The sequence below is a fragment of the Centruroides sculpturatus genome, unplaced genomic scaffold, assembly GCF_000671375.1.
Source record: "Centruroides sculpturatus isolate CEXI.00-Female unplaced genomic scaffold, Cexi_2.0 scaffold694, whole genome shotgun sequence".
In the NCBI taxonomy this organism is placed as follows: domain Eukaryota; kingdom Metazoa; phylum Arthropoda; class Arachnida; order Scorpiones; family Buthidae; genus Centruroides; species Centruroides sculpturatus.
Window position 1 is genome coordinate 118381 of NW_019384906.1, and position 25646 is coordinate 144026.

The 25646-nt window shown below is 28.5% G+C and overlaps 1 protein-coding gene across 2 annotated transcripts; it reads right to left on the bottom strand.

Annotated features, from left to right (window-relative positions):
* Positions 1-554: 554 nt before the first annotated feature.
* Positions 555-24211, bottom strand: LOC111631564 (septin-2-like). Of its 2 annotated transcripts, XM_023375827.1 has the most exons (11): positions 24117-24211; positions 23890-24003; positions 22077-22158; positions 17572-17712; positions 2647-2764; positions 2466-2555; positions 2282-2378; positions 2001-2212; positions 1821-1910; positions 1563-1756; positions 555-913 (listed from the first exon to the last, which is right to left on the bottom strand). In XM_023375827.1, the coding sequence occupies exons 2-10, from the start codon at positions 23972-23974 to the stop codon at positions 1580-1582; spliced, it is 1092 nt and encodes a 363-aa protein (XP_023231595.1). In that variant the 5' UTR covers positions 23975-24003; positions 24117-24211; the 3' UTR covers positions 555-913; positions 1563-1579. The 2 variants fall into 2 exon arrangements, with proteins under 2 accessions (XP_023231595.1, XP_023231594.1); XM_023375826.1 differs by lacking the exon at positions 555-913 and having other exon boundaries at positions 1283-1756.
* Between the last annotated feature and the right edge of the window lie 1435 nt (positions 24212-25646).

The window sequence follows — 25646 nt, forward strand, 5'->3', positions numbered from 1 at the left end:
ATATCTGGCGAGACGCGATAAATATCAAATCCTGTCAGATATGCGCGAGAACTATATCGCTCGCCAGTAAATTCGCGTCTTATATGTGTGTGATCACAAGCGACACTTATTATCTGTGAATTTAACAATGATGTTTAACTGATAATCACGCCAAACGATATGCCGAATTCTTGGGCTATATAAAGCCTTTAGAAATAAATTAATTTCTAATATTTAATTAATATTTAATTATAGGCTTTGCATAGCCCAAAAATTCGGCATATCGTTTAGCGTGATTATCAGATATATTATCTGTGATTTTTCAAATCGAATTCGCATTTCAGGTTGGTTCATTCCGCGCTAGAAGAAATGACGATGATTCAGCTCTTTATTAACAAATGTATATTGTATAATTATCTTTGAATAAACGTTATACATAAAATATTTGAGTATTTTTTTTCGGCATGGAACGCATTATCGTATTTTACAATTTTTCCAATATAAATTAATGTATCTCTTAACGAGTGTTTCGCATTACGAGTAAGATTCTGGAACGAATTATGCTCGTTAAGCGAGGTTCCACTGTGTGTATATTTCTAATTATTCCATAATTTTATTCAAGTAAATCGCAGCATGATTTCTGACTTTACTACTATAAAGTTTTTTTAAACATCCTGTGAGTAAACATCCTCTGTGGTTTATTTTAAATTTAATTCATTGACTCTATACTGATATAAACTTTTTCATTGTTCACTGTCTCTGCCCTTTGGAAACTTTAATCTTTTTTAATCATATTCATCTTGGGTTTGGATAGACCTAATTGTCCTTACTGTGGGCTTATCTAAACAGACCATCCATCCATAAATTCCTGGGCTTGAACCTGAGTCTCCCAAAGTGATAAGTTGATGACATAAGTGCCTTGGCCATCAGCCATCTGATTTTGGAAAAGGGTCAACAAGTAAAAGAAAAAAAATTGGTAACTGAAACTTTATTTAAAATAGACACCAAAATAATATTTAAAAATTTTAATTTAAAATTCATTCTATATTTATTTAATTATAATTAGTTTTAAAATAACTGAAGTTATAGTAATATTAAATGATTGTTATAATTCTTTCTGCATAGCCCAAAGAAGAATTTTTGTTATAGTTAAAATGATATAGCATTATCAACAACTTTATATTGTTCAGAAACAATTTATAATATGTTTCTGTATACAGTATATAAGTTTGGTTTACAAAGGAATTAACTATTTTTAAATATGTAATAAAAATAAAATGAAATGACCAAAAAAACCCAACAATTTACTGAACAATTTATTACAATTAAATATATCACAATATATTAAATACAAAAGCAATGCGAGTATCATTTTGACTACCTTTTTATGCAGCGCACAAGTACAAATGATATAAAAACTACAATTATATTAATAGTAAAAACAATTACGATTGAGATGACTAACTTGAATGAAAAAATGGAAGCGTATGACATTTTCATTTGTACTGTACTTCAACATTTATTTAAAAACAACACATTAATAAAAAAAAAATGCAGTATTTTAATTTGGTCAATATAATTACCTTAAAGTTGTGAAAATTTATTTTTTCTTGCTTTTACCCAAAGTCTGGGTCGCTAATTGGGAGTTTTGAGATTGTATAGTGGCTCGTTTTTTGTTAAATTGATTCATTTCATCTTCCAATCTTTTCTTTTCTTCATCTAACCGTCTTTTCTCTTCTGCATGTTTTTTCATAAGAGCATCAAATTTTTTATGCAACTGTAATATCAAAAGATTAATAAATTTATCTCAAAATTTCTGATTCTCATCATATGATGATTACCTCTTTTTCTGCTTCTTTTAATTCAGCTTCTTTTTCCTTAACACGGGCTACAAACATCTCCCTCATCTCTTTTTCTTTACTTTGCAGTTCCTTTTAATGATAGTTTTTTAAATTATATTAAATATAACTTAAAGTTAACCTTTAGTTAAAAAAATGAAACAATTACAAAAATGTCCTCACTTCTAAATGCTCCAGTCTCTTCTGCTCATATGTCTCTAGAAAACTTACAGGCTTATTATCTGAACCTACATCTGAAAATCCCATCTGAGCTAATCTCATTCTCCTATACAGTTCATAATGGCGTATGTGTGTTTGTTCCCTCATATCCTCCATATTAGTTCGAATCAACATCTCTCTTAATTTCACAAAATCACAGTGATTTTCATTTTCCACTGAAATATAATTAGCATTTATTCAGGAAAATTATATATTTTTTAATTTTTAAATCAAAATGCAATTACCTTGTACGGTACCCCAAGGATATTGGCGAGCTCGTGCTAATTTATTTCCAATTCTAACAAAATCAGTGCTTCCCACAACTGCAAAGGGAATGTGTGCCTGGATACAAAACAATTTTGTTACTAAATCTTATACAGCATAATAATAATAATAATAATACAGGGGAAAAATTATAATTGTATTTACATTCATAGAAGCATTTATTTCTGAAATAGCTTCATCATCAGTTGGAAATTGATATATCTGTACTCCATTGCCAACTAATTCACTTGTTATCTGTTATATATAGAGGTCCATTATAAAGTGCTATATTTTACCAATAAAATATTAATATGTCATTAAATACATTACATTTAAAAAATTATACCTTGATCTTAAATCTCTGCAATTCTACTTTGGAAATAGTATCAGCTTTAGCTATTATTGGAATGATATTCACTTTACTATCAAGCTTCTTCATACAAATTAAGTCAATGGATTTTAAACTGTAAAAAAAAAAAAAGTAATAATCTATATATCATATATATAAAGGTGTTCTCATTTGTTTTCTGATTATTTATGTATAATTACTCATTTTATTTATATATGAGTTTATATGACACTGGTTTTACTTGAAACAATAATTAAGTTTTAAAATAAACATAGTACACTCTAATCTGAACCAGGTATTTTTTTGCTATTTTTAACCAAGTTAATAGTAAATTTTATATGATTTTGAATTGCATTTAATTTTAACAAATGAATGCAAGTATGCAACATACTTGCATTAACTTGTTTATATAAAATATATGACATTTTGGAAAAAATTTCCTCTAAAATTTGTGTATTTATAAGATTTCAAGTTTAATGAACAAATTAATGATTAGCCCATATTTTAACACATGGTAACTATAAATGAAAATACACTCACTGCCAAAAGTTAAGCACAGAGCAGAAAATGTTCATGTCTGGAAAGCAATTGACATTTGAGAGGCTGCAATTCACTGCAGAGGTAGGTGGAAGTATGCAAATATGTTACATTACTATCAATCATGGTTATGTGTCCTGAAATATGCAAAACAGGCAGTCGTATAAGAAGCCAGCCTTCTGAAGTGTGAGAGGAGTTGCANGCAAATATGTTACATTACTATCAATCATGGTTATGTGTCCTGAAATATGCAAAACAGGCAGTCGTATAAGAAGCCAGCCTTCTGAAGTGTGAGAGGAGTTGCATGCAAGTGCCGAGAAAAAGAGTGGAGAACTGTTGTATAATTACTGTGCATGACTGACATGTTTCTATGGCTTCCAGAAGACGAATGACAGACAGTGAGCGCTGGCAGTGTGTGGGACGCCTTGAAGCAGGACAATCAATCACAGATGTTGCTCTTTTCTTTGGCATTCATCATTCCGTCATTTCACAGTTATGGAAACAATTCCAAACAAGCCAAACAGTTGTCCGAAGACCTGTGGCCGATTGCCCAAGGGTTATGATCCCTGAAGAAGATTGCTATATTGCTGTTAGCCAAGCAGAATTGAAAAACAACTCTACACGTGTGACATCGATGGTTGCAGCAGCCATTGGTAAAACAATATCTGCTACTACTGTGCACCGAAGGCTATACATGAACGGACTGTATGCCCGAGTACCACGAGTTTGTGTTCCACTATCCGTCCAATCCAGAGGCACACGATTAAAGTGGTGCTGGCAACATGTAAATTTGACTGTGTCTGATTGGGGCAACATTATGTTCACGGATGAGTCGCAATTTTCCCTGGAGCCAGATGAAAAGCATGTAAGAGTATGGAGAAAAAAAGGCACACGCAATCATCCCCAGAACATCATCGAGCATCACGCATTCTGAGGTGAAAGCATTATGGTGTGGGCAGGCATTTCGTTGGAATATCACACCGACCTGCACATCTATCGAGGGGGTTCTGTGATGGCTGTCCAGTATCAGGATGAAGTCCCTTTGTGAAATTGTATGCTGCAGCAGTTTGTCCTGCTTTTGTTTTAATGGATGATAACGCACGACCCTATAGAGCTGCCCTCGTCGATGACTACCTTGAGTGAGGGAATCACGCATATGGATTGGCCAGCATACTCGCCACACCTCAATCTCATTGAGAATCTTTGGGATGCCCTTGGCCGTGCTGTGTGTGCACGTTTCCCACCCCCTGCCACTCTCAGAGTTGCAAACTGCTATACAGGAGGAATGGCACTTATTTCACTCTGGAGTGGTTGATCACCTCATGGAAAGCATGGTTACATGCTGTAAACTTTGTGTAAGGATGAGGTGTGACCATTTACCCTATTAACGTCGGTTTTGTTTGTTTGTTTTGGATTTAAACATTGTTTTGTTAATGATTCCAATATGATTTCATCTTTTTCATCTTTCTATGTAATTCTTTGTGTTGTTTCATGCATAAACATATTTGCTACTTTCCTGCCTCATTTTGTGTCAATCACAGTTGTATTTGTCGATTTTTTTGCAGTTTACTGCTCCGTGCTTAACTTTTGGCAGTGAGTGTAATAAAAATTATTCCTAACTGAAAATTCTCCCATCAAGCATGATGAAATATTTTTTATGAGAAAGTAAAGATTGATGAATTGAGAGAAGCTTCAAGTTGAGCTTGATGTTGTGATGCTGTTTCTGCAGCCCTCGACAAAGCCAAGTTGAATAAAAAATTATAATCAACTTAAAATTTCAAGCTTAGATACGCTCCTTGAGAAGTTTTAGAGTAAATATGAATTAAAATAAACTGCTATTTTAAGAACTCGGCTGCACGCAATTTTGTAATATTGATTATTATGTTATAGCTTCATTTTATTAACACTTAAAGCTATTAATATAGTAACAATTGTAATAGTAACAGTTATATTTAAAATAATTATGATTTTGTTTTAAATTGAAGTAAAAAACAGTATAATTTGAAAATATATTTTCAGATTTTATTCTCATGCATAATTTTAATTTAAAAAATTTAAAAATTAAAATTATACATTTAAAAAAAATTCAGTAACAAGTTGCTAACTTTCCCAGCAATGTTTAAAACTGCCTGTGGCACCATCTGTTATGATATTTTATTTAAAAAACTTCATATTTTTAATTGTTACAAAATGGCAAAAAGCTTAATTTTGAGGGTATAGGTTTTATAAAAAACTAGCTTACCTGTCGCGCATTGCTGCAATCTCAGAACAGGAAATTCAAGCAAACTCGTTATGAAAAAATTCAATTTACATTTTATCAAACATCGCTAAACCCGATATATAATATAGTTACACACCAACCGAATGACGAAAATCTATTGGGCTATTATAAGGCTAATTATTAAATGAATTACGTAACAATTTTTTCTCCCAGCGGTTCTAAATTATTTAAATTAATTAATTAATTTATAATTATTAATGTTAATAAGAGATGGTGCCTAACGCTTACCTCTAAAGCCAAATTGGTTACGTAATTCATTTAATAATTAGCCTTATACTAGCCCAATAGATTTTCGGCATTCGGTTAGTGTGTAGTTACATTTTATCATTTTTATTGAAACTTATTATTATTATTCATTTTCATCGGGAAAACATTTCAAAGTGTTGTTTGAATTCTATTTATTTATTGGAGTGTTTGTGGATACACAATATTTTTTGTTTTCCGTCGGGTGCGTACACGAATAAATCAGAAGGTTTTCCGATGCATGAGCTGGCCACATACAGTTGTCCATGCGAGAAGCACGGATTCTCCAAATTTAGCCCATACACTTGCAGCAATTGTCAGAAGTGCGATATTCCCCATTTTTATATATATATTTTTTAATCCTTTATAATTTTAATTATTTAATTGCTCCTTCCTCTCTTCCTTGGCATGTTGTGAAATTTCTGATAGTTGGATAATAAACCGTTTTATTGTAATTTGTCTTTTTAAATTATTTTGAGTCAATATTAAAATTTGGAAAAGGGAGGATACCTAGATCGGTAAAATACGTGAATTTCTTCCTACAACTTCGGTTGTTGTTCGGGTTTTAATGAAGTGCAAGTGAATACGTAATTAGCAAAAAAAAGTTGAAATAAAGTGATCAAACAAAAATTATTACAAATATCGTAAATAACAGTTCACAAATGCATATATAGAGATATTTTTTTTGAAGGGGGGAAATGGTCTTCACAATTTGAAATCGATCGAACACACACTGCTCGAATGCTCGTGTAAACGCATGCCATCTATCGAAGGATAAATGCCAGAAACCTTCGCAGGAGTGTATTAAAAAACTTCTCAAAGTTTCACGGCAATCGGATAAACAGTGTGGTAATGCATGAAGGACACACACACACATACACACACATTCATTTTTATATATATAGATTATAAATGCTAATAACAAGTAAAATTGTCATTAAATCCAACCCTACTCGAGATATGACACACAATCCCCTTTAGTTTCCCACACCGTTGATCTATAACCACCAAAATTTAATAGCATCAATCCTCTATTATACAAATCTCCCTGCAAAATTTCAGAAATTTTTGACAAAAAGTGCAGGAGTTAAGCTTCAAAGAGGGCGAACAAAATCATGACACAGAAAAAAACTCACAAATTTGTTTGCATTTCTTGACATTTCAAGGTCCAAGGCCCAGATTCAAAAATATAAAAATCTTGGGAGCCATTTTTTTTACCAATTGCCATACTTTCCCTCTGTTATATAGCAGAGCCAGGAAAGTAATAAATCTGATAAGACTATAAATTAATATGATAAAATGTAATATTTTTATACATTACTTATTCGCTTACAATTCAATCTAGTATAAAACCTGATTCATTAATAAAAATAATTAAATTTTATCTTTTATATTAAATTCATGAAAATTGTAATAAAATTATTATTCAGAATTCTTTCAACTTTAATCACACAATTTTCATTTTTTTTTTTATAAGAGAAAGGTGTTAAAATATTGATTACACAAGAATACTTACCCATGGCCATTTTCGCTGCGACGCGACTGTCGCTCTACCCAATGAATCAAAACAGGCATGGACATGCACACGCTTGCGATAAACTAGTCGCAGTTTTGAGTCTGGTGGTATAGACTTTCTCCACGTTGCGTCATGTTAGTTTTGACGAATTGTTGGGAATAATTTGTTCATCAATACTTTTTTTTGTCATTCGGTAATACTGGAAAAACTTTGCAGTGTGTTCACGTAAATATTCAAATAACTTGTAAAACTGCCCTTTCTATAATTGATTTGTTATTGGATGTACCCAATAACGATGCTTCCGCCGTTTACTGTTTGTTAACTTATGGCAACGCAATACTTGGGCGATTTGCCAAGGGGATGCCATCCGGGAGGTGTTTTTAAGGGAAACTGGCCCCTATTTAAGCGTTACAGACGTGGAGAAAACCCGGAAAATTCCACGTGGCTAGCCCGTCCGAGCGAGGAGCGAACCCACGACCGAACTCCCAGTGTTCAGGGTACGAAGACCGCTTGGCCACTGGTGGGCTCTTCCGAAGCAAAAGTGCGATTACACAAGTAATTTCAATGACATCAATTGGAAAACTGTTCTAATTCAACGATTTATCTATCGCAGTATGCACACCTTGTAGATTTTTATGAAAAGGAGAATTATGCGTATGTGCGTCTTTCACGATTTTTCCCCCGAAACCAGAATGACCGATGAATGTTTGTGGGGCATAAGCATCTTTAGAAAATGTGAAAAATGTCTTAATGACTTTACACATAAACGAAAAGCTGATGCTCCGAAATCGGCATATAACCCCCACGGAAATATAACTCGATTTCTGTATAATAAAACTGATATTAGTGTAAAGATTTTCAATAAATTACTTACAGATCTTATGTACTTCATCATAAAAAATATATATTTAAGATCTTACAAAGTTTTTTAAATTACTGTAATGAAAATTGCCATTACTGAAATGTGCCATTAAATTATAACTAAACCGAAATATTTAAAATACAGGAATTTTTTCAAATTCTACACACAATTTTTTTTTGGCTGTAATGAAGTTACTGTGTACTGCACGCAAGGGGTAAAATATGCAATATTCAATGGAAATTTGCTAAATCTATACTTTCTAGTTTGAAATCATATTTGATTACTGAACAGGTAAGGTTTTCAGCATCACTTTAACACAATACTGATTTGGTGAAAATTAAAGTCAAGATTTACAAATATATATAAATATATTGTATAGGATGTACCATTTTAATCAATCACCTAAAATATCTCGAATAATACGATATGGCACTATCGGTATCCTCGTAGGTGGCGTTACTATCGCCGAAATGAACATATTTTCAAATAGAAATACGCAAAATTTTTTATTTCATATTCGAATTCTAAGGAAAAAATAAGATGTTTTTCAATTTCTGTTTTTATCCTTGTCTATACTTGACCTTATTTATTAATTAATAGGACTTAATATACTGATGTAGTTTCGAACTAGCAAATAGAGGAGACCTTAGTCAAACAAATTATATTCCTAAATTGTTTGAGAGTAAAGAAACTATTATTTAATAAAATAAATTTAATACCTGAAAAAATGATTTTTTCATATTTCTATATAAATATGTAAATAAAGTTATAATTGTAATGAAATAATAGAAGAAAAAGGAGTGGTATATTCTTTTCAATGTAGTTGTGGACAAGAAGAAACTAACTGTACTGTACATAAATTTGCCCAGTAATCAGTTATATTTGTATTAACATATACAGTAAAACCTCTCATAACGAGCAAACAAATTTTAAAAATACGACTCGCTTAACGAGTAAAGAGAGGGGAAGTTCCGGATTGTGCGCATGCTCCATCAGTCTGTTTCGCTAGCATCTTAGTGCGCCACTATGAAGACGCGAGCGAGCGAGAATATCTGGCGAGACGCGATAAATATCAAATCCTGTCAGATATGCGCGAGAACTATATCGCTCGCCAGTAAATTCGCGTCTTATATGTGTGTGATCACAAGCGACACTTATTATCTGTGAATTTAACAATGATGTTTAACTGATAATCACGCCAAACGATATGCCGAATTCTTGGGCTATATAAAGCCTTTAGAAATAAATTAATTTCTAATATTTAATTATAGGCTTTGCATAGCCCAAAAATTCGGCATATCGTTTAGCGTGATTATCAGATATATTATCTGTGATTTTTCAAATCGAATTCGCATTTCAGGTTGGTTCATTCCGCGCTAGAAGAAATGACGATGATTCAGCTCTTTATTAACAAATGTATATTGTATAATTATCTTTGAATAAACGTTATACATAAAATATTTGAGTATTTTTTTTCGGCATGGAACGCATTATCGTATTTTACAATTTTTCCAATATAAATTAATGTATCTCTTAACGAGTGTTTCGCATTACGAGTAAGATTCTGGAACGAATTATGCTCGTTAAGCGAGGTTCCACTGTGTGTATATTTCTAATTATTCCATAATTTTATTCAAGTAAATCACAGCATGATTTCTGACTTTACTACTATAAAGTTTTTTTAAACATCCTATGAGTAAACATCCTCTGTGGTTTATTTTAAATTTAATTCATTGACTCTATACTGATATAAACTTTTTCATTGTTCACTGTCTCTGCCCTTTGGAAACTTTAATCTTTTTTAATCATATTCATCTTGGGTTTGGATAGACCTAATTGTCCTTACTGTGGGCTTATCTAAACAGACCATCCATCCATAAATTCCTGGGCTTGAACCTGAGTCTCCCAAAGTGATAAGTTGATGACATAAGTGCCTTGGCCATCAGCCATCTGATTTTGGAAAAGGGTCAACAAGTAAAAGAAAAAAAATTGGTAACTGAAACTTTATTTAAAATAGACACCAAAATAATATTTAAAAATTTTAATTTAAAATTCATTCTATATTTATTTAATTATAATTAGTTTTAAAATAACTGAAGTTATAGTAATATTAAATGATTGTTATAATTCTTTCTGCATAGCCCAAAGAAGAATTTTTGTTATAGTTAAAATGATATAGCATTATCAACAACTTTATATTGTTCAGAAACAATTTATAATATGTTTCTGTATACAGTATATAAGTTTGGTTTACAAAGGAATTAACTATTTTTAAATATGTAATAAAAATAAAATGAAATGACCAAAAAAACCCAACAATTTACTGAACAATTTATTACAATTAAATATATCACAATATATTAAATACAAAAGCAATGCGAGTATCATTTTGACTACCTTTTTATGCAGCGCACAAGTACAAATGATATAAAAACTACAATTATATTAATAGTAAAAACAATTACGATTGAGATGACTAACTTGAATGAAAAAATGGAAGCGTATGACATTTTCATTTGTACTGTACTTCAACATTTATTTTTAAAAACANATAAATTATGTAAAATTTGTAACAGACCTATAAAAATGTAACTGTGTAAAAATTTTTTTTTTAAAGAAGTCAACTGAAAGTTACTTGTATATTATTTAAATTTTTACTTTAAAGTACCATTTACTGATTTTTTTCATTACAAGAGAGTAGCTTCATATATATATATTTTACATCTTAAACAAATTTATATAGTGAGTTAATTTCAACATGTGTAATAAGATTTATTTACTGTTCCTTTGTATTAAGAGATCATATTTTAAAATAATTCAAAATTAGACTCAATAAATCGTGATCACACTTTACTTTTTGACAATTAATGCAGATGCTTACTGTTTTTACTGACAGCTTCAGATGATTTTTAAAACTTAATGGCTAATTTTTAAAAAATTTATTTTAATTATTTCATTAAAGATTTGCTCCATTTGGAAGTATTTTGTAAAGTAATAAGTTTTTATGATTATTAAAGCCAAATAATTGCCAAATTATATCTGACTATATTACTACTACTATTAATTAAATGCAAATAGTAATATTAATATAGTCAGATATAGTTTGGCAATCATTTGGCTTTAATAATCATAAAAACTTATTACTTTACAAAATACTTCCAAATGGAGCAAATCTTTAATGAAATAATTAAAACAAATATTTGTTTTCTTTATTTAAACTAATCAAAACAACACAACTGTGTAAAGGGAAACAATCTTTCAAAATTTTACTGGTACTGAGAATATTGCTATAAGAATTAAGAAGCTGTTTGTTTGTTTGTAAAATATATTTACATGGAATATAGCTTATTCATCAAAAAGTGCATTTATTACAGATAAGATATCCTAATAAATATAATAAATATTTTACCATATGTCTTAGTTTTCAATTTTACTCCAGGCAAATTATGAGGACATTCTGGTGTCTCAAATGAAGTGTTAAAGAGTGTATCCATCAGTGTAGATTTACCAAGACCAGTTTCTCCTATAATAAATTAATTTGTAAATTTATTAATTAATAAAATAAAGATACAAGATTATCAAACTACAAATTTTTAAAAATCATAATTAAAGTAATAAAAAGTAAGTTTTAGTTACCAATGCATAATATATTATATGTGAAGCCTTGATGAACACATTTGTTAACAAGCTGATCTGGAAGACTATCGAATCCTACATGACCTTGCAATTTTAAAACTCTCACATTTTCATTGAGTCTATCATGAATATTTTTTGTAAGGGGACTCTGTTCAAAAAAATTTAATTCAAAATAATTATTAATTTATATGCAAATATTATACATAAAAGTAGAGCTTCTCAATTGTCTTTTTAAAATTGTTAATATACTATGATAAATCTATTACATGACAGGTAATAGGTCTTTTAAATATATTTAACAGTTTATATTAAAATTAAGAGAAAAATATAGAGAATTTAGAATTCTAATATAAATGGTTAGTTTAAAATGAATATACTATTCATCTGATCATAAAATTTTTGAAATTTGAATATGGCTTCATTTTTACCAATTTAAAAAAAATTAAAATGTAATTTATAATACTACTTTAGACCTTTATACATACCATACCATATATACATACATAAACATTCCAAAGCTTGATATTCATAACAAAGCCAAATCCAAATGATTGCTGGATTAAGTCAGGCTATGTTACCACTACTATTAATAATTAAATAATTTGGTACCGGACATAGGTATTATGCACCATCTATTATTAAATTTAACAATTAAATTAATATTAAATAATTTGGAAAATTCTGGAAGAAAAAAGTTAGCCTGGAGTTGTACTCAAACCAGCAACTGCCACTTACCATGTGAATGTATTACTAGTTAAGCTATCAGAACCTACATCTGATCCCTCGCTTCCACACACATTTAATCTAGGTATAACCATCCTCAGTTAATTATGGTGCTGACTGGGGACAACTCTTTGCCTGCAGCATATGATCACCCACTATGGCACTCAGTCAACTATTAATTTATCCAGGTGTATATATATACACCAGGGTAAAGTAATGGTATATATATATATATATATATAAACACCATGGTGGAGTAAAATGATAGCTGGCTGAGTGCCATAATGTGTGATTATAGGCTGCAAGTATATTTATTTACTTAAACAACGTCACTAAAACCCAATACATTATAAAACTATAAGCCAACCAATGCTGTATGTTATTGGGTTATATAACAGCTCCAATACTAATAAATTATGAAACAATTTGATACTAGAGAGAGACATTAGGTGCCATCTCATAATAAATTTAATAATTATAATTTTTTAATTAAATAATTTAAAACTAGTGGAAGAAAAAAATTGGCCCAGAGCAGGCCTTGAATCCTTAAGAGATGGGCATTGTGTGCCAATTTGTTAAGAAATTGGCACACAATGTCCATCTCTAGTGTCAAATTATTTAATTACTAATAGCAATAGTAGCCTGATTTAATCTGGCAATTGTTTGGCTTTATTATGCCATCATACATCACACAATAGTGTCTGTTACATTTTGACCACATTTATTTCATTAAGCTATCAGATTGCCTAAAGATTTATATTTGATATTAAATCATATCTTTCTTAGTGTAACATTCAATTGGCATAATATGACATGAAAATACACATTGTACTTCATTCAAACTATTCATTAATTCACCTTTGTGCTATTGTTTAAAAAAACATCACATCTACAGTTTACTAATAACAAATGTTATGTTGATTTCATAGAAACTATATCAAGATTTAAAACTGATGATAAATTTTTATATTTTCACACACAAAATAAATCAAAGAATGATTAAAGATATGACTCACATTTAAAATATATTTTCTAAAAAACCAAATTCATGAAGTGTCATCTGATCTAAAAGTTCTAAAGTAATGAATGTTACAGGAATCTATTCTGATGATATCTTTCAAAGTTTTTAAATTTGATACTGTATTGCTTATTTAAAATACATTTATTCTATTAATAATTAGAACTTTCGATCAGTTATGCATTTACATATATTTATTTTTAAATATATTTAACAGTTTATATTAAAATTAAGAGAAAAATATAGAGAATTTAGAATTCTAATATAAATGGTTAGTTTAAAATGAATATACTATTCATCTGATCATAAAATTTTTGAAATTTGAATATGGCTTCATTTTTACCAATTTAAAAAAAATTAAAATGTAATTTATAATACTACTTTAGACCTTTATACATACCATACCATATATACATACATAAACATTCCAAAGCTTGATATTCATAACAAAGCCAAATCCAAATGATTGCTGGATTAAGTCAGGCTATGTTACCACTACTATTAATAATTAAATAATTTGGTACCGGACATAGGTATTATGCACCATCTATTATTAAATTTAACAATTAAATTAATATTAAATAATTTGGAAAATTCTGGAAGAAAAAAGTTAGCCTGGAGTTGTACTCAAACCAGCAACTGCCACTTACCATGTGAATGTATTACTAGTTAAGCTATCAGAACCTACATCTGATCCCTCGCTTCCACACACATTTAATCTAGGTATAACCATCCTCAGTTAATTATGGTGCTGACTGGGGACAACTCTTTGCCTGCAGCATATGATCACCCACTATGGCACTCAGTCAACTATTAATTTATCCAGGTGTATATATATACACCAGGGTAAAGTAATGGTATATATATATATATATATATAAACACCATGGTGGAGTAAAATGATAGCTGGCTGAGTGCCATAATGTGTGATTATAGGCTGCAAGTATATTTATTTACTTAAACAACGTCACTAAAACCCAATACATTATAAAACTATAAGCCAACCAATGCTGTATGTTATTGGGTTATATAACAGCTCCAATACTAATAAATTATGAAACAATTTGATACTAGAGAGAGACATTAGGTGCCATCTCATAATAAATTTAATAATTATAATTTTTTAATTAAATAATTTAAAACTAGTGGAAGAAAAAAATTGGCCCAGAGCAGGCCTTGAATCCTTAAGAGATGGGCATTGTGTGCCAATTTGTTAAGAAATTGGCACACAATGTCCATCTCTAGTGTCAAATTATTTAATTACTAATAGCAATAGTAGCCTGATTTAATCTGGCAATTGTTTGGCTTTATTATGCCATCATACATCACACAATAGTGTCTGTTACATTTTGACCACATTTATTTCATTAAGCTATCAGATTGCCTAAAGATTTATATTTGATATTAAATCATATCTTTCTTAGTGTAACATTCAATTGGCATAATATGACATGAAAATACACATTGTACTTCATTCAAACTATTCATTAATTCACCTTTGTGCTATTGTTTAAAAAAACATCACATCTACAGTTTACTAATAACAAATGTTATGTTGATTTCATAGAAACTATATCAAGATTTAAAACTGATGATAAATTTTTATATTTTCACACACAAAATAAATCAAAGAATGATTAAAGATATGACTCACATTTAAAATATATTTTCTAAAAAACCAAATTCATGAAGTGTCATCTGATCTAAAAGTTCTAAAGTAATGAATGTTACAGGAATCTATTCTGATGATATCTTTCAAAGTTTTTAAATTTGATACTGTATTGCTTATTTAAAATACATTTATTCTATTAATAATTAGAACTTTCGATCAGTTATGCATTTACATATATTTATTTTTAAATATATGTAAATGAATATATTTTGAAAAAAAAAATACATTAACTATATGTCAATTTAAAAACTTCCTTCTTCATTTGTAAAATAACAATAATAGAACAGTTTTTTAATCTAGTACCTATGAGACAGTGTGTGCCACATTATCAAAAATACTAGATTGAATTCCTGTAGTGTTCAGACTGTTTGTTGAAATTTTGCAAATTTCAACAAACAGTCTGAACACTACAGAAATTGCTGTACATTTTGAACAAATGGAAGTATTTGATCCAACACAAACAAGTTACTGTAATAAAATGAATCAATTTTTTTTAATCATATTGCTCTTGGTGGTAAGGTTGACTTCTGAAGATAAAGGCTGAACCTCAATTTCCACCTAGACTTTTTAGTACACTACACATCCAAATAAATTCCAATTCACAGAATACCAACATGCTAGATTATTATTGGACAATTAATTCCAGATCATTTGCTATTTTTCACAGGGTGACAGATTATTGGACATTCTGGATTATTGTGTGTCAGATTAACAAACTTCTTATGGAATAAAACAAAAACAAACAAGAACTCAGAGAAAAAAGATGATCTTAAATTTTATTTTAGAAATTGTTAAAGCTAAATAAGTAATGGATGTGTTAATAGCACACTATTCAACAAACCAATTGAGTAGATATCTACAATTGTAAAAGTTACTAATTTTATCATATGCCACAAAATCAAGCTAAAACTGGTTATTTTTACCAAGATTGGTAACTTGACAACTAATTCTTAGTAAATTTCCAAGATTGGGGGAAAAGGTGATCAGCATAAATGGGCATAAAAGACAAGTAGTGTAAACTTTTGTAATAAAATATACAATTTTAAGTATATAATCTTAATCAGTAAAATTTATCAATTTTTCCCTATTGAATAATGTCCTCTGATCAGATTAATAAGAAACACAAGGACCAATAAGTTTAATTTCATTAGCACCTTTAATAATAATTTTGTCTTATATTTTAAAACCTGATTAAATGAAATGAAATCTGAATTAGTTTCAATATTCAAACTTGATTCAAACTAATTATTCTGTCTGAATGCTATTATGATTTATTTAGGTCGTCTTCCTTTCACACAATTAACTTTTAACTGATCTACTATAATGAAGAGAAGGAAATGCATTAAAGACTTTTATGTTTGACAGATCACAAATACAACTAAGTAATTAATATACAAATATTAATATAACATATATTGATGAAATATAGTAAAAAATAATTTATTTTAAAATTAGAAGTGGTAGATTATAATACATCACTTTGGCATAATATACTTGAAAAGCAAAGCAAATTTTTTTGCTAAGTTATTATAGAAAGAAATTAAAATATTCAGATTAAATTATTTCCTATTGCCAATATCATTTTAAAATACATAAGCATGAGTTTATACAAATAAATTATTGCTGTAAATGGATCAAAATTATTAATTGTCGGTAAAATTTAAAAATTTAATTTCATACACCTTCCATGTATGAATTCCAAAAATTCTGTTGTTATATAGCAATTACTGTAATGGTAGATAAATGTCAGTTTTTAATGAAATTTGAAGTTTTCATTGTATTCTGCTCATTCTGTTCTACATCTCTCAAGTGTCATTTGAAAGTATGACATTAAAGATATAACTGGTATGCAGTTCAGAAAGTGCCATGTCAAACATTAGTCTAAAATGGTGCTTTTCTAGTACACTTCATTTGTAGATATATTTATAAAATAAGTAAAACAAAACAAACAAAAAAATACTGGATAGGAAATCATCTAGATTCATGTGTTAAAAACACAAATGGCAATCTAATAAATTTTTTTTATTGTATCACTTAATTTCTGTTTTAGTTATCAATATAAAAAAAATTTATATAATAAAATAATAATAGATGTTAAAATAAACCCTATAGCTCCTGTGTCCTCAATGACACTGTGTGATTATAGGCTGCAAGTATATTTATTTACTTAAACAACGTCACTAAAACCCAATACATTATAAAACTATAAGCCAACCAATGCTGTATGTCATCAAGCTAGATAACGGCTATAATACTAATAAATTATGAAATAATTTNTCATTAATAAAAATAATTAAATTTTATCTTTTATATTAAATTCATGAAAATTGTAATAAAATTATTATTCAGAATTCTTTCAACTTTAATCACACAATTTTCATTTTTTTTTAATAAGAGAAAGGTGTTAAAATATTGATTACACAAGAATACTTACCCATGGCCAGTAGGTGAAATGAAATATAGGCAAGCATGAATACGAGTATCATGATAGGAATCAAGGCTTCTCTTTATTTTTAGTTCTTCTTGAAGATATGCTTCAAATTGTGTGTCAATGTAGTCCACAATTGGTTTAAAACTGCAAAAATTTAGATTTATACAATTATTCATGTGTGGAAGAAAATTTTAAATATCTATCTAATTCTTAACTAATTGAATTTTTATACCTGAAATCAATAATTTTAAAGATAACTACCAAAATGGATTAAATGTAACAAAAACTTAGTAGTGAGATAATTGTATTAGAGAAAAGTTTAATTTCTTCAGTTCTGAAATTTTTCTTATTTAATACATTTAAATAGTCACTTATTCATTTACAGTTCCTGAAAAAGAAAACTATATAGTTTCTTTTTTCAGGTGGCTGCAAAACTGATTTTAAACTTTCACGACTTTCAGGTTTTCTAGATTATGAAACAAAAATTCCAGATGTGCTCTAAAATTTCAAAATTTACCAAAATCATGATTAGCAAGATAAATGCTTATAAAATTATGTATGTATGTAATAATAAAAATGCTTATAAAATAAATTATACTCAGTCCTCAATTTACAATGATCCTGTACTAATAACCAAAAAACTCATAAAAATATATTTTTGAATCAAAGCAATCATTTGTTCTTGCTAATTAATACATGGTACAAAACTGCATGCAATCATTCTTCTTCCTCAGAGAATGTAATTTATTAGTCTCTATTGCAATTTGATTGAAAATAGAAAAAAATACTTTTTTTTTAATGTTCTCTTATTATGGATGTAGCCAGTTGAAAGCATGTGGACCTTAGTAAATCCGATTGATTCTAATGCAATTTGAAAAAATTGTAGATCTATAAATTCCTGTCACCTGTCCCTCTGTCTTTCCTTAATCTCAAGAACAAAGTTAGACAGATGAAAAACAAAATCAGATATGGAAACCTTAGGGGCATGAGGCCCTGATTAACTATATAAGAACTTCCAATGCAAACCAGAATTCATGTTATTTCAAATCAAAAATTTTCTCCTGAAAGGTGTTAGACAAATGACCAGCACAACTATTGTTAAATGAAAAGTATGATATACAGGAGCAAGTCACTACTATTTTGAGGTAGAGAGAATATACTTTAAATAAATAAATTAAAAATATGATCAAAAATTGCAGCCCAGCATTGTGACAATATCACAATAAATAATTACTCATTAAAGATTTACTAAGGTCCACATGCTTTCAACTGGCTACGTCCATAATAAGAGAATATTAAAAAAAAATAGTTTTTTTTTCATTTATCATAAACAGATTGCTAATTATACTTTTTTGCCTGTTTGCAATATCCCATCAAATATCAAGAACTGAATTTTGCAAGTATATTTCACACAGCATGTGGTCACAAATGCACTTCCCTCCCTCCTGTAGCTTTTTCCATTAACTCAGAAACACTCCTCCAAGAAAAAGTAGAGAGCTTAAGATGCAAAGTCTCCAAAATAACATCCCTATATTGTTCTCATATGACACTATTGCAATAATTTGGTTAAAGTAAAGTAACCAATTAAAATACACATACACATACTGTTCATAAGTTTTACATAATACTATATCAAGCATGGTCAACAAGTTGATTGCTGCACTGTTTTTGGTTGATTACAGATAATATGGTCTGTTGAAAGTGAAAATTTGTAAATTACATGCAAATATAAATTCCATACTTGCCACCTTAAAATCATTTAACTAATGATATGTGTTGTTAGCACTGTACTGTATGAGATAACATTTAAAATATGTTTGTTTCTGACTATGACACAATGAAAATACCATGTATAGTTACTGAGAAACAAAACAATAAAAAACAAATAATTTCAGTAGCTTGCAAAATGAATATGCCAAAGAGAAGCAAAACTTATGCTTTGTACAATAAACAGGAATAAAATTCTGCTGTGTTATGTAGCTAATAAATGCTATTTATGCCTTAGTGAAACATTTCTCAACCTTTTTAAGCCCAAGGACCAATAAAATGTCTGAAAAAAATTCCATAGACCACTAAATTAATATTTTTTAAACTTATAAGGATATTACCAACATTTGGGACATACTGTGCCATTTATAATGTAATAAATCTAAAAGCATATTTTGAACATATATGGAAACATAATTAATTAAATTGGAAATAAACTATTAAAAGTGAATCATCATTGAACAAATGTTTAATCTTTATTAATTTAAGCCTGCTGACCACCTGTCCAATCATTGCAGACCACAGATTGAGAAATGCTATATTAGTATCTTTACCAAAAAAAGAGAGAACCTAAAATGTTAATTACTGTGCAGTAAATAAAAGTACAGGTGACTATGTTTTTCAGCATAATTTTATAAGAGTAAGTTAATAAATTTTATATAAAGAATAGAAATGTGATAGTAGGTCATTAATACATTTTATTTTGAAAGATAATCACATCCCACTATAAGTTGACAGGCTTGGTCTATTTAATACTATTCTAACAAGTCTGCTAAAATAAATCTTATGACTAAGATTTATGCCTATAATAGCCTTGACTGCTGTCAAGCAATTGAGATAAATTTACTAGAGAAATATACAAGTTAAACCACAAAGTTTCATTATGTTTTAGAAAAACAGATTTTCCAGTTTTTATGATAAATTTCCCACCTTTCCCTGACTTTTCAAGCCTTATCAATTTCCTCAACTTTTCTAGATTTTCCTGACACGTTGCTTTTTGTTTTTCTTTTCTTTTTAAAATATATTTCAATTTAATTGTCAACTATAATATAGAAAAATACTCTAAATATTCAATTCTTCATCTAGCTTTTCAGAGTTGTTACTGATTTATAGCTTCCATTTTTTTTAGTATGATGGTAACCAAATACAAACAACGAATTTTTGCATAACAACATTTATAGAATTCATTATATAAAACTGAAACTTGACAAGACAAAGATGAGTAAGCAAACATCATGAAAACATTCCAGAAAAACCTTATATGTGTGTGGCTAAGTAATATCTTGCTGGAAAATGATCTGTTTGCATCCCTTCCATAAAAAGCAATGAGGGTGCATAATTTCCTGGAATATACCTTTGCACCACTACTAACCACTACTTACTTTGTTTATGTTATACAGAATGGCTCCCCAAATCAGCACACCAGCAGTGCAGGCAGTGTACCACTCAACAATAAAGGCAAGACCGAAGCACTCACTAATATCTTCCTCACCCTAATATGAATCAGCATTTATAGCTAAAGACAATATGCTACTAATTCACAATGGTACTATGACAGAAGCATGGACTGCTTCTGTCCATGCTTCTGTCATAGTACCATGAAGCATGGACTGCTTCTGTCATAGTACCATTGCAAATATAATCAATGATGTGGGGATGCTAATGGCAAGATGCATAGTGGTTGTTGTGCATGCAAACTTACCTCTGTTAGTTATATGCCAATAGTATGGAAAGAGGGTTCTGTAGCAAAGTTTCTACCTGTCTCTGAATAGTGGACTGAGTCACTGTAGTTGTTTGTGCTTGTGTCACAATTTGATGATCACATCTTTTGATGGTCTGTCTGGGTGCCCAGAGCCTACCTGATATATATATCAATATATATATGTGAATGCTCTGATGTTATCTCCAGACATCAACTCACAATGGCTCAGATAACAGAAAATTCAGCAAATGTCATCTTGCTTTCCTCAACCTAATGATGCAGTCTTTCTCAACTCCATTAGTTGTGCATAATGTTACATAGACACATTTGATGTTCAAAGACTTCCATACAGCAAGTGCATGTAAAAATTCTGAATATAGTAAGCATCTATGAACCTTCTTATAGGATACTGGAATAACAATTTTAAAGCACTCTAGTAGTATTACCAGGCATGCAATCAGACTACAACTGTAATCATTTACATATCTATCTAAGACACAGCTGTAAATTGGGTTTTGCAGTAATTGGACAATTCTGTTTGAATGTGCAACTTTTGGATGTATTTCCTGGTTTAGAAAACACTAATTTATATTCATTTACAATATAAGTTATTTAATTTTTGACATTTGAATTTTATGAATTCAATGAACCAAAACAATATTTATGTTGTTACAAATTACTCAATATTAATAACAAAAATAAAGTGATCTGTAATCTTTGCAAGTTCTCAAACATATTTTTTACAAAAAATTTTTACAAAAATTTTAATACTTAATCATTTCAACCATAAAATAAACTCTGTTAAAATTTAATGAGTGGAAACCGTGTAAGTAAACTATTCATAAAATAATTTTTCAGAAGACTTATAATAAAGTAAAGAAATATCTTGCAATTAATACTAAAATAGCACTCGTCAATCTAAATTTTCCACTAGTAATGTAACTATTCTGTATTAAGGACTAAATATGCATATAAATTTAATTAATAACTGAAAACATTGTAATTCAAATTTTAATTATATTGCTAAATGAATACATACCTATCTTCTTTGTTGATTTGATCTCCATATCCAACAGTGTCAATCACAGTTAATTTCAGGCTAACATTAGACTCTTGGAGATCTAAATAATTTACAATAAAATATTTTAATTTAATCATGTTTTTTTAGCAAAATAAAATTTAATCTTTCCTCAAACTATCTTATAAATCAAAAATTATTCTTGTTACTATTAATTTGATAATCCTATTTCTTATTACTTCTTTTGGTATATATTACAGAATGATTAATACCAAAATAATATAAATTTATATTATCATTTTGCATATCTTTCCTTATTGTTAGTATTGAAAATCATAGAAATTTTTTTATAGTGTCTCTCAATCTCTGGTTTACAAAATGTTTTAGTAAAGGTATGAGTTCTCATAAGAAAAAAAAATCATTTATTATATTATGAAATTTAAAAAAATGCTTCTCATAATACTTACCATCATTGAAGTTTAAATTAAAAAATGTTTAAAAACTTTAATATAAATGAACTTACCAGACATTGTTTTAAATACATAAAATAATAATAATTATTGAATTATTTTCTTGAAAAAAAATAAAAGTTTGAGAAACAATGAAATAATGCATGCAATTGGAGTATTATAAACTCATATGCATGTAGTTTTTCTGTTTTTTAAATATTCATATTTAAATTTGTTTTTCTCTTTTTGAAATTAAACAAAGAAAAACATCATTCTTTAAATCAGAAGCATCAATGATGAGAATATTAAAACTAATTAACCATTATGGTATATAAAAATTACTGAAATGCTGAGTTTGTGTGCAAATGTGTCTTATTTAGAGTTCAATTTGGAAAAGCATGCATAAATAAGAATATATGTAAGAAAGTATATTAAAATTTCAAAGATTCCTGATTAAACATGTAATAGCCAACCTAACAATTTTTCAATTTATACCAAAGTATAAAGAATTAACTTTATTTATGTCAATAAATTATGTAAAATTTGTAACAGACCTATAAAAATGTAACTGTGTAAAAATTTTTTTTTTAAAGAAGTCAACTGAAAGTTACTTGTATATTATTTAAATTTTTACTTTAAAGTACCATTTACTGATTTTTTTCATTACAAGAGAGTAGCTTCATATATATATATTTTACATCTTAAACAAATTTATATAGTGAGTTAATTTCAACATGTGTAATAAGATTTATTTACTGTTCCTTTGTATTAAGAGATCATATTTTAAAATAATTCAAAATTAGACTCAATAAATCGTGATCACACTTTACTTTTTGACAATTAATGCAGATGCTTACTGTTTTTACTGACAGCTTCAGATGATTTTTAAAACTTAATGGCTAATTTTTAAAAAATTTATTTTAATTATTTCATTAAAGATTTGCTCCATTTGGAAGTATTTTGTAAAGTAATAAGTTTTTATGATTATTAAAGCCAAATAATTGCCAAATTATATCTGACTATATTACTACTACTATTAATTAAATGCAAATAGTAATATTAATATAGTCAGATATAGTTTGGCAATCATTTGGCTTTAATAATCATAAAAACTTATTACTTTACAAAATACTTCCAAATGGAGCAAATCTTTAATGAAATAATTAAAACAAATATTTGTTTTCTTTATTTAAACTAATCAAAACAACACAACTGTGTAAAGGGAAACAATCTTTCAAAATTTTACTGGTACTGAGAATATTGCTATAAGAATTAAGAAGCTGTTTGTTTGTTTGTAAAATATATTTACATGGAATATAGCTTATTCATCAAAAAGTGCATTTATTACAGATAAGATATCCTAATAAATATAATAAATATTTTACCATATGTCTTAGTTTTCAATTTTACTCCAGGCAAATTATGAGGACATTCTGGTGTCTCAAATGAAGTGTTAAAGAGTGTATCCATCAGTGTAGATTTACCAAGACCAGTTTCTCCTATAATAAATTAATTTGTAAATTTATTAATTAATAAAATAAAGATACAAGATTATCAAACTACAAATTTTTAAAAATCATAATTAAAGTAATAAAAAGTAAGTTTTAGTTACCAATGCATAATATATTATATGTGAAGCCTTGATGAACACATTTGTTAACAAGCTGATCTGGAAGACTATCGAATCCTACATGACCTTGCAATTTTAAAACTCAAGAGAGACATTAGGTGCCATCTCATAATAAATTTAATTATAATTTTTAATTAAATAATTTAAAACTAGTGGAAGAAAAAAATTGGCCCAGAGCAGGCCTTGAATCCTTAAGAGATGGGCATTGTGTGCCAATTTGTTAAGAAATTGGCACACAATGTCCATCTCTAGTGTCAAATTATTTAATTACTAATAGCAATAGTAGCCTGATTTAATCTGGCAATTGTTTGGCTTTATTATGCCATCATACATCACACAATAGTGTCTGTTACATTTTGACCACATTTATTTCATTAAGCTATCAGATTGCCTAAAGATTTATATTTGATATTAAATCATATCTTTCTTAGTGTAACATTCAATTGGCATAATATGACATGAAAATACACATTGTACTTCATTCAAACTATTCATTAATTCACCTTTGTGCTATTGTTTAAAAAAACATCACATCTACAGTTTACTAATAACAAATGTTATGTTGATTTCATAGAAACTATATCAAGATTTAAAACTGATGATAAATTTTTATATTTTCACACACAAAATAAATCAAAGAATGATTAAAGATATGACTCACATTTAAAATATATTTTCTAAAAAACCAAATTCATGAAGTGTCATCTGATCTAAAAGTTCTAAAGTAATGAATGTTACAGGAATCTATTCTGATGATATCTTTCAAAGTTTTTAAATTTGATACTGTATTGCTTATTTAAAATACATTTATTCTATTAATAATTAGAACTTTCGATCAGTTATGCATTTACATATATTTATTTTTAAATATATGTAAATGAATATATTTTGAAAAAAAAAATACATTAACTATATGTCAATTTAAAAACTTCCTTCTTCATTTGTAAAATAACAATAATAGAACAGTTTTTTAATCTAGTACCTATGAGACAGTGTGTGCCACATTATCAAAAATACTAGATTGAATTCCTGTAGTGTTCAGACTGTTTGTTGAAATTTTGCAAATTTCAACAAACAGTCTGAACACTACAGAAATTGCTGTACATTTTGAACAAATGGAAGTATTTGATCCAACACAAACAAGTTACTGTAATAAAATGAATCAATTTTTTTTAATCATATTGCTCTTGGTGGTAAGGTTGACTTCTGAAGATAAAGGCTGAACCTCAATTTCCACCTAGACTTTTTAGTACACTACACATCCAAATAAATTCCAATTCACAGAATACCAACATGCTAGATTATTATTGGACAATTAATTCCAGATCATTTGCTATTTTTCACAGGGTGACAGATTATTGGACATTCTGGATTATTGTGTGTCAGATTAACAAACTTCTTATGGAATAAAACAAAAACAAACAAGAACTCAGAGAAAAAAGATGATCTTAAATTTTATTTTAGAAATTGTTAAAGCTAAATAAGTAATGGATGTGTTAATAGCACACTATT